Source organism: Myotis lucifugus, unplaced genomic scaffold (genome assembly GCF_000147115.1).
Source record: "Myotis lucifugus unplaced genomic scaffold, Myoluc2.0 scaffold_10, whole genome shotgun sequence".
In the NCBI taxonomy this organism is placed as follows: domain Eukaryota; kingdom Metazoa; phylum Chordata; class Mammalia; order Chiroptera; family Vespertilionidae; genus Myotis; species Myotis lucifugus.
This window is the reverse complement of record NW_005871058.1, coordinates 6,126,146-6,137,532: the sequence shown is the minus strand read 5'-3', so window position 1 is coordinate 6,137,532 and position 11,387 is coordinate 6,126,146. Positions and strand designations below refer to the sequence as shown.

The following is an 11,387-nucleotide window of genomic DNA, read 5'->3' as shown; positions in this document are numbered from 1 at the left end:
CCCACATCTACATGCATTTGTTCCCCCATGTCTACATGCACATGTTCCCCCCACATCTGCATGCACGTGTTCCCCCCATGTCTACATGCACGTGTTCCCCCCATGTCTACATGCACTTCCCCCCCACATCTGCATGCACTTGTTCCTACCACATGTACATGCACTTCTTCCCCCCACATGTACATGCACTTCTTCCCCCTACATCTACATGCACATGTTCCCCCCACATCTGCATGCACTTGTCCCCCCCATGTCTACATGCACTTGTTCCCCACATATCATGTCCACACCTGATCCTGGTTTGGAACTGAGCAGTGGCAAAGTGGTCTCAGGTCTTTTCATCCAGTGTCTCCCAGGTCCCTCCAGATCATCTTTCCTTACACCAGCACTCTTAAGACTTTCAGCCACTCTTTCTCCTATTCTGACTTGAAACCACAGCAGTCTTCACTCTCCCACCCTCTTTTCCAGGTTAATAGGTCCTTGATCTCCACTTAGAGATGGGCACCTTCTCTGGTTTTACTTTTGTGAGTGACGTCTCAGATCTCTTGTGTTACCTGAGCTCCTTTCCCCCCGGTAATTTTCTTCTGAATCTGATTTCTTCCAGGTCTCAGTGCGGTTTATTTTCCTGAATTCTAGAAATGGAAAAGAAAGAGGGAGGACCCACTTCTGAAAATGAGAGCTTTGTCTTCGAGGGAAAGTAGCATTATTGTAAAAGTTTCCAGGGACAGAAATATAAGATGGGGACATCGTAACCAATAAACGTATGATGTAGACAGCAAGGGCTGGTCTCTGGAGCAGGCAGACCTCCTCCAGGGCACGAGGTGGTCTCTGTCTCCTGCATCCTTCAGTCATAACCTCTAAAATCGCAATGTGAGCCATTCACTGCTCTGGACTCATTGCTGTCTGAGCATTCTCTAGATGGCAAGTCTGGGAGCACTGAATCTTAAGCTGTGAGATGCAAGTGCTTCTCACTTTTTCTTTCCATTTGTTTTTCCTCTTGTCAAACATCATGTATTGAGTTTAACCAAGTGTCATCACTGTGCTCACTCAATATTTCATACACATGTGTCTAACTTAAACTCAGTAGTGAAAGACACAGGGGAACTGAGCAGGAAGGCCATCTGTGATGTACTGGTAAATGCTTAACAACCAGCTCTCTGGGGAAAAATCCTCCCTGATTTGTTGTTGACCGATTTCTGTGACATCAATGTTCTCACCCCAGAGTCTCAGGATCGGCTTTCTGAGTAGCCCCTTCCTCTCCAGTGCTCTGCTGTGTGCCCTCCCTGGACCCCAGCTCTGTCTTTTCATCTCATGGGGACTGCTGGGCCCACCTGGGCTCCCCCTTCCAGAGCTGCATTCTGTCCCCAGCAGTACCTGGAGGCCATCATAGGGCCCATCTCATTTGTTGCCTCTCTCTGAGGGATTCCTTTGCATCTTTCCTGATGTCCAATGACTGAAAACTGTTGCTTCGTACGTTTTTCAGACTTTTCAGGCAGGAGGGTGTCTGGTTCTTGTTACCCCAAAGTTACTAGAAATAGAAGTCTTTCCTTGTGACCCCACTTTGATCACGTGTTAAATTATTATCTCTAGCCCTGGCTGGTGTGGCTCAGTTTGGTTGAGCATCATCCCATGCACCAAAAAGTTGCCGGTTCCATTTCCAGTCAGGGCACATGCTCAGGTTTCAGGCTCAATCCCCAGTCAGGGGTATGCAGGAAGCAGCCAATCGATGTCTCTCTCTCTCTCCCTTTGCCTTCCTCTCTCTCTAAAATCAATAAAAACATATTTTTAAAAAAATTCTTATATATAATAGCACCTATTTCTGGTCCATTAAGCTGACTCCCAAACATTAGTACCATACTGTGTTAATTCCTAAGACACTGTCATAATATATTATATACCTTAAAGGATTAATAAGATATATAATTACCTCCGTCCTTCAAACGTATTTATTTCTCGAGATGAACCTCAGAATCACTGTATAAAGTTCTCCCCAACCCAACACTCAAGTCCCTGACAAATTTTTGGTCACAGTTTTATTATAATTCTATAAAACGTATACATTCGTTGCAGAAAATTTGGCAGCTTTACAATGTAAATCTTTCTCTCTAGAAACATGACATATTTCTCTATTTGTCAAATCTCCAGGTCACACAATTAAGGTTATTTGCTTTCTTGGATTTCATTTCCTTGCATGTTTTCTAATTAATGACGTTAGCTTATTTAGGTTGATATGTTAGGTTAATAAATGTAATTAACTTTGTGTCCATTTTCTCAAATGGTTTTTTTTTAGGTTTTTATGGATGGGAGGTTCTAGGTATGCTATCTTATCATCTGTAAATAATATATTTTCTATGGCTCCATGTATATATTTTTACGGTTTTATATCTGAAATTAACCTGAGTTTCCAAATTAACAGTATATAATAACATAGACAGTGAGACTCCTTGTTCAGGTTGTGCTTGAAATAGAAATTCTGACTATTAATAATCAGCAAATAAACATTGAAACTGAACATTTTAGAGTTAGGGACACGTACTTAAATTGAAATGAAGAATGTGACTCACTTGTTAATATTTTGGAAAGATTTTCCTCTATATGTTCTCTGCTTTTTGACATCTTCGCCCTTCTCAGCGCTTGCCTGAGTTGCCAATGTTTTGGAGACAATTTCAGCAGAAAAAGTCCATATTTAATGTACTCTCTAAGGAGGAATTCTGTTTTTGATATTTCACTACTCAAAGGAAACAAAAACATAATTAGATAGATCTGTGTGAAAGCATGTTCACTGTTTATAAAAAGATGTTACAAAGTTCATTGTCTTGATTATATATTGACTTAACAAAAATTCTAAGAATGGCCATAAAAATAGGAGCATCAATAAAATATGAGATAAGAAGAAATAACCAGTAGGAAATTTATTTGAATAGCACATGCCCCAGGATATGCACAGGTAGGGTAGACTGATGATAGCTTTACTCTACTTATTTTTTCCCAAGGGAAATGTTGTATTACATGTTAGACATAGGGAGAAATTAGAAGGTAGCAAAAGATGGTACTTGTGTGAGGAGAACAAAGGACACTAACACTGAATGAGCACCTACTATGTACTGGGCAATACTCAGGACATGCTACAGATACAATTTCATCCTCAGTACAGCCACAAAAGGAATCCTATATAATAAAACCCTAATATGCAAATTGACTGAACAGTGGAACAACTGGTTGCTATGACATGCACTGACCATCAGGGGGCAGATGCTCAATGCAGGAGCTCATGGCTGGCGAGCACAGTGGTGATGGCAAGAGCCTCTCCCACCTCTGCTTTAGGCGAGCAGTAAAGAGTGAGGGGTCCTGGACTTCGAGAGCCCCAGACTGCAAGAGGGATGTCTGACTGCCGGCTTAGGCCCCATCCCCAGCAGGCAGACATCCCTCGAGGGGTCCTGGACTGCAAGAGTGCATGAATTTTGTGCACCAGGCCTCCACCCTTATCCTTCTAAGCCTTCCTTATTCACACACACCCACACACTTTTCAATACCCTTATCGATATTACTCCTATATCAGTATCTTCAGCTTCAGTACTTCTTTGGGACAGAAGCATCCTAAAGCCCTGGTGTGTGAGTGATATTCAAGAGTCAAACCTGGATGTTTTCACCCTGGCCACTGGAGCTCAGTTGGTTGGGCATCTACCCGTGCACAGAAAGGTTGCTGGTTCAATTCCCAGTCAGGGCACATAACTTGGGTTGCAGGCTCAGTCCCAATAGGAGGTGTGCAGGAGGCAGCCAATCAATGATTTGCTTTCACATAGATGTTTCTCTCTCTCCCTCTCCCTTCTTCTCTCTCTAAAAAAATTTTAAAAACAAACAAACAAACAAAAGCCCTGGATGTTTTCTTCTGTAGTCAAGTGTATCTTACTTGATTTATGTTAAATATCTAACGAAGCTCATGGATCACAAAACGATGGGAGTCCCTTATTATACCACCACTTAGCCTCCCAGGTGTGCGACAAAGAATAGAGCTTGCCCGGCAGCTTGGCTCAGTGGTTGAGCATCTACCTATCACCAGGAGGTCAAGGTTCGATTCCCTGGTTGGGGCACATGCCTGGGTTGCGGGCTCAGTCTCCAGTAGGAGATGTGCAGGTGACAGCCATGTTTCTAATTCTCTCTCCCTCACTCTTCCTCTCTCTCCCTTCTCCCTTCCTCTCTGAAATCTATAAAAATACATCATATATATATATATATATATATATATATATATATATATATATGTTTTAAAGAACAGAGCTAATTTTGGCTAGAATTGCCCAGCTTCCAAGCAAAAGCTTCAGAGCCAGCCCCTTTTCCCTTTGTAAACAGATTTCCAGCTCTCCCTGCAAAGGAGGGCCTCTGTGTGCCATAGAGAAGGAAATAGATAGCAGGCACTTGCATCCCTGGCTCTGTTACCAGCTAGTTTTGCATTACCTTCTGCACCTTGCTGAGATGATGAGACTCGAAAACAATCAGCCAGTTCGCTTCAGAAGGGCCACTGTGCATAAATATAGTACTCTATTCAACCACAGGCTGCTACTCTAGTTCTATAACTAGACAGAGCGAAGGAGAGAAGGGAATTCTCCCCCTTGGGAGCGCCATCAACTAGCTCCTAACACAGATGAGGCTACTGTGGCAAAAACATACATTTTGTTAGAAACAACTGGTTTCAAAGAAGCTGCCCTCCAGGCCATTTGCTGCATTTTAGACAAGCTGTTGTCCTTCTCCCCAAAAAGCTAGGACATAAGTTTAAGTCTAGGACCTGGTTGTGGAGCAGTGCTAACCATTCTCAAAGAGAGAGAGAGAGAGAGAGAGAGAGAGAGAGAGAGAGAGACATATGTAATCCTCTTTGTAACACTTTAAGCAATAAAACAATTTTTAAAAAATTTTAAAAAAAGAAAAGAGTTTTAGCGTGCTTTGATTCCAAGACTATAGAATCTCCTGAATCATTGAAATTACTGCCCGAGGATGATGACAGCAGGAAGCTTCTTTAAGATATTTAAAATGAGATCTATGTGACCATGGAAGAAAGCATCCAGGTTTGAAAAAACTAAATGCTGAGAGTGTGGCAGGTGGTATCATAATTTTATCTCAATTCCTTGGTTGTTTTTTTTTTTTGTCATTATGATCTTGGTTTTTAATATCAATGCTAGGTTCATCTAAGTGTGAGGATAAATATACAAAATACTGCCAATTGTCATTGTAACATATTGTAAAATGAATCCCCATGGCGGAAATGTTAAAATGTGTGAAGAAATGCAGCTTAGATTGAAAGAGAAAGGGCACTTAGAAAATAATTTGTTTACTCCTAACATTGGTTTTCTTCTTTTCAAAGAATTTCTTGGCTTCTGTATTGACAAGTTAGAGAAAGGTTTCCTCCAGAGATCACTGTACTCTCCTGACACAGTCAGAGACGATCCGCAATCAACAGAAAACTCATTTTAAAAATGTGGTCAAGTGTATGAAATCATCACTGATAAGAGTTACTCCCACTCAGGTCTTGCTAGGCACAAACAGGACTGAATGGGCTGGGCACACTCGATAGGAAAAAGCTGGTGTGCGGCCTCACCTTTTCACCGCCTGCACCTCCATGGTCGCTTTCTTGAGCTCTGCTGTCATTTGGAGTTTGTTTATAGTTTCTTGTGCTGCACTGAGAAGGAACACATTTGTTAGTTTGTTTTGTGTTGTGTTCTGAGAAATGGAAAAGAAGAAAGAGGGAGGCAGAAAGCGACGTGGCTAGAGTGAAAACACGAACATTTTAAGGGCGTTTATGGATCTCTGGTCGTTTTCTCGAAGGAACTCTTCAAAGGCAATGGCGTCTTCTTGGAGCTTTATTTCTGCTCTGTTGATTTGCCGTTCCTTCGTCATTATGTGCTTATCATACCTGGTGATTGTATTCCTTTTGTTTGACACAGCATACTGGGAATAGTGGAAACAGAAGTGCGTCGGGAACAGTATTCACATTTCTGGCACACGTCAACAATCTCATAAGAGAGGGGGAAATAACTTGCATTCTAAGTGGGCATTTGGGTTAGAAAGAATGGGATGCCCACATGGGAGATCATAGAAGGGAGACTAATTCTTTTCTCACTTTTATGAAGAGGCTCCATATTGCTCCAAAATGGCTGGGCCTCATGAATAAAAAATAGCTACATATTGCCCCAAAGAGCAGGCCCACCTGGTGTTACCCACAGTGTCCTTCCTATTCTCTCTGAGCATTGGAAACCGGGCTGTCTGCAGCCTCAAGGGTCCTCCCACAGGAAGTACCAAGGTAGAATCAGGTTCCTCTAAGCAAGAGTGGCGGCTGCTCAACCTCAAAGAGCCCCATTCAGATCTCCGGATCTAGCTTTGACATCACGCTTCTATTTTTTAAAAAATATATTTTATTAATTTTTTACAGAGAGGAAGGGAGAGGGATAGAGAGTTAGAAACATCGATCAGTTGCTTCCTGAACACCCCCTACTGGGGATGTGCTTGCAACCAAGGTACATGCCCTTGACCGGAATCGAACCTGGGACTCTTCAGTCCGCAGGCCAACGCTCTATCCACTGAGCCAAGTGGGTTAGGGCGATGCTTCTATTTTTTTAAGTACAGAATAGAAGGATCCAGTTGGGCTTTTAATGCCATGCATGGAAAAAAACTATAAATAAACAAAGCCACATACATTATAATATAAATTAACTAAAACTATGTAAATGAAATAATTTTAAAGAAACATAACCAATAATTAGATACTCCATCTTTATAAAAAAACATATTTCATTTATTACTTTTTTCACCAAGTATTGAGTGACTACTGCATGCCAGCACTGTTTTCAGTGGTGTTAGTAGAGCAATGAACAAAATAGATAAAATTGCTTTTGTGGGGCATACATTCCAGTAGATGGGGGGAGTCTATTAAAGGGGATGAGGAGTACAGTGGGTAAGGGCAGGGGTTGCTATTATGTACTAGTATAGCCAAAGAAAGCCTCCCTGATATGGTGAAAATTAAACAGAGACTGGAAGGAAGTAGAACAAATCATGCAGACATTGGAGGAAGGAATGTTCTCCCAGAAGGAAGAGCCTCTGTGGTAAGGCCCTGAGGCCACAGCATGGTTGATGTGTCCCAGGAACAGCAAGGAGGCCCGCGTGTTTGGAGCAGAGGGAGCAAAAGAGAAATCAGAAATGAGATGAGAGAGAGAGAGCGAGAGAGAGAGAGAGAGAGAGACACCAGATAAGTTGTTCATGGTCTTCAGCAGAGGAGGGGTGTGGGTGAGAATAGACTTCTAATGCTGTGTGGAGAACAGACTGGCCATAGGGAGCGAAAAGTGGAAGCAGGAGACCAGTGTTTTGAAATTATAAGAATTCATGCAAGAGATATTGGTGCTGTGGACGACAGTGGCAGCAGTGGTGTGTGATCATGGATATATTCAGAAGCAAATATGTAAAAGTATATTTGGGTATGGGCTGTAAGGAGGTGGAGTTGAGGATAATGCCACTATATTGGGCCTAAGCAGCTGCAGCGGTGGAATTGCTGTTTACGGAGACAGGGAGCACCACATGAGATGTAGATTTTCAAGGACAGCGAAGGGTATAGCAGGGGCCACAGTTTAGAAACGTGGCGTCTGAGCTGCCCGGTGAGCATCTACTAGTAAGTGGAGATATTAAGAACTACTCACAAGTTGCATTTGTGAGTCTGAAATTCAGGGAAGAGGGTCAGGCTGGAGAAATACATTGGAAGTTGCTAAAATGGAAGTGGAATTTAAACTTGGGCCTGGAGGAGGGTAGATGGAGCATAGGGTGAGAAGTGAGCACTGGACCCTCCCAACATTTAGAGATCAAGATGGAGAGGAACAAGGAAAGAATACTGTGAAGGAGTGAGCAGCCAATGACCTGGAAGAACCAAGAGACCCCAGCTGAAGAAAGTGTTTAGTGATCCAATGGGCCACAATTCAAATTGGGCAGTAGAACGGTCATTGGCAATGATGACAAAAGTGATTTTGGTGGAATGATGACCAAAGCCTGACTGAAGTGGGCTTAGGAGAGGTTAGGAAGGGCAATAGTTCTGGGCATGTGATGGAAAAATAAAAGGCCGAGGTGAACATTTGGCAATGTTATGCAACAAGTCTTCTATTTGACTATGGGGAGAAAAATTACTTGTACTACCTGGAGCAGAAACCTGTCTCTCTGGTCATTAATAAATTCATGGAGAGACCTTCTTGTGTCTGCACCTTTAAAGAAAATTGAAATTGACTTAGGTTTAGTTCATTATTCCTCAAAGATGTATCAAATAAAAGCATGCAATTAAATTATTGCATGCATTATGTATCTGGACTTAAAAACGAATTTAATAAGAGTAACTACCATTTATTTTGGGTCCATATTATTCCAGGAGTTTTCTTAGACACTTCAAGTCATCGTTTTATTTAATCCTAACAATAACCCCAATAAGGTCCTATCCGCATCCTGTATGGGAGGTCCTGGAGCTCAGAGATGTAAAGATGCTTGTCCAAGATTACACAGTTGAGGAGGACTATATTTTAAATGAAAATGCCCAAATACCTTATCTGTAAAATCAGCAGAAACTGACAACCTGATTTCCATTGCTGACAGAGCCCAGATTGCCTTGGATAATACCAAACAATTTTACTATTTCCTTTCTAAAGCCTACCCTACCCCATTGACCCTTAAGTGACCAGTCGCTCTGTGAGTCATCTGCAACATCACCTCCTAGCTGCTATCTCAGAGCTGTGAGCGTGGTGGGGATTTTTGAAGTGAGCCATTTTGTGCAGAACTCTTTCTAAAACATGTCATGTGTCATTTAAAATGCTCTTGATGACTCGGGGTTCACCATGAGACTGAGGGGAACTGAAGACATGAGACACAGACTGAACCTACACCTGCCCTATCAGTGGTCCAGTCACTGACCTCACCCTGTCACCTATCGCTTGCTGCTTTTTCATACAATAGTGCAGAACATGCACCTACGAGAGCCTCTAAGTAAGCTAACATGCTTCCCTTTCTTACACGAATTATTGAATCCCAAGTTCCTTCTTAAATGGTCTTCTTGTTCTCTGAAAAAAATTTTTCTTCACAATTTGAGAAAGTGCCTGGACTTTGTGAGCTAGAGAAAGGTTTAAGTTATTAGAGCAAATCCTGAATACTGATTTCCCTTCCTTCCTTCCTTCCTTCCTTCCTTCCTTCCTTCCTTCCTTCCTTCCTTCCTTCCTTCCTTTCTTCCTTCCTTCCTTATTCCTCCCTCCCTCCTTCCCTTCCTCTCTGCCTTTTTAAATTTAAAATATTGAGTAAGATTTATTTTGGAGGAAGATTTTATCAGTCCATCACCTGGTATTAGTCACTTTAGGCTTGTAAAGCTTCAAACTGCTTTGTCTCATTTGTGGGCACTTCTTGATCTCATAGGTAGGAAATGGCCATGATGTTTTGATCCCCAGACTGCTCTCTTTCACAGACAATAATTAATAGCTTGTAGTATTTTAGCATGTTGCCTCCATAGGTCATTAAAATAGGTTATGTCTTTGCAACAAGAGGCAAGCTATTTAATTCTATTAGCTTACTGATTCTGGATATGTGAGTTGTATGGCCCAGACCATCAAAACTTCTCTTTAGAAAGACTTTTCTTAAATTCGGTTCTAGATGTAGATGTAGACCTGAACTTAAATAGTCAGAGCTATTTAACACTATTAAATAGCAAAATAGTGATTTTGGCAGTGACTTCTTTCCTTAGAGCCATAAAAATGAGTAACTGTCTATGTCTTGGGAAAGTATGCTTTCTCATTTAAAATAGATTTTTTTCTCCGGACTCAACCCTCATGTACAACCCCCACCACCATATTAGGAGACAGCATCCTTTGTGTTTCTCACCTCCAGAAAAGCCACCAAACCTGATACGAGTGGGAAATATTCAGAACAACGTTTTTGAACCAACAATCACTTAGACTTACCTTCTGTTATTCTGACAACAAGAGTGGGATCCAGCCCATACTTTTCAAACGAGGAAGCAGCTGCATCAGCGAATGCTATTTCACTCAGGTGTGAACGACTCTTCATGCGAGATGAAAACGTCGACTTTTGGTGCAATTTCCTGCTGCGGTTCAGGTCTTTTTCCTGCCCAAGAGGGAAAATTTAAAAAGGTTTCTAACATACGAAAACAACATTGTCTTAAATTAGTGATCATATATAAAAATATCATTTGCAACAAGTCCCTTTCTCACTACTGGTACATTGAACAAGCAGTCTCAAGTTCTTACCGCTGAAGAACTGTGTTTAGTTTTCAGTTCCTTCTCACATGAAGCAGAGCACAAGTGTAAAAAGATTCAACCTTTACTATAATATAAACGTGTGCATGACAAATATGAAACTGGAAAATGTTGCTCTGGCTTTTTGTGACAATCTCATGTTGCCCCAAATGTAGGGACTTAAAAATTCCACTGATTTGAAAGGAATGATTCTGTGGGATTGAACATGCTATTTTTTTTTAATGTCAGTAGACATTAAAAAAAATAGCCTCCTGCCCTGGCTGGTTTGGCACAGTGGATAGAGCATCGGCCTGTGGATTCAAGGGTCCCGGGTTAGATTCCGGTCAAGGGCATGTACCTTGGTTGCGGGCACATACCCGTGGGGAGTGTGCAGGAGGCAGTTGATCAATGTTTCTCTCTCATCGATGTTTCTAACTATCCCTCTCCCTCCTTCTCCGTAAAAAATCAATAAAATATATTTTTTAAAAATCTTAAAAAAAATAGACTCCTGATTTTGTGAATGTTTTTTTTTATTTTAAATTTTGGATAGTTTTAATCAAACTATAGAACACATGCACAAAACCATCACCCTACAGATGATTGATTATTGAGTATTCCTGGATATTTTTCTCATCCTTTATTTCTAAGAATAAGCAAAGCAAACCTTGTGAAATCTGAACCATAGGATGTAAGTAGTGATAGTAACTGCAAGGCACACTGCAAAGTGAGCCTCATTGCTGATGTAGCTTCACACCAAATAATTCCAAAGTGACACCCTCTTCTCCACTCTCATTTTGTCTTTCTTCCCTGCTCCCCAATGCACACATATACAGGCTCTTATCTGTATCTGCCTGGCAGATTTTTACTTATTCTTAACAATGCTGCTTCTATTTATCTCCTCAGTGGAATCTTTGCACACACACCACCACCACCACCACCACCACCACCACCACCACCACTACCACCACCATCACCACCACCACCATCACTACCATGACCACCACCACACACCACCATCACCACGATCACCACCACCATCACCACCACCACCATCACCATCACCACCACCACACACCACCATCACCACCACCACCACCACACACCACCATCACCACCATCACCACCATCACC

At 41.8% G+C, this 11,387-nt stretch overlaps 1 protein-coding gene across 1 annotated transcript in view; it reads right to left on the bottom strand.

Moving 5' to 3' along the window:
• The window catches only part of CCDC38 (coiled-coil domain containing 38), a 36,114-nt gene that overhangs the window by 20,039 nt on the left and 4,688 nt on the right, over nt 1–11,387 (bottom strand). Inside the window, exons 3-8 of the mRNA XM_023749821.1 lie at nt 9,963–10,125; nt 8,167–8,231; nt 5,777–5,940; nt 5,591–5,671; nt 2,565–2,728; nt 521–632 (exon numbers count right to left, since the gene is read on the bottom strand). Coding sequence (XP_023605589.1) covers nt 521–632; nt 2,565–2,728; nt 5,591–5,671; nt 5,777–5,940; nt 8,167–8,231; nt 9,963–10,125 — 749 coding nt within the window. The remainder of the gene's footprint in view (nt 1–520; nt 633–2,564; nt 2,729–5,590; nt 5,672–5,776; nt 5,941–8,166; nt 8,232–9,962; nt 10,126–11,387) is intronic.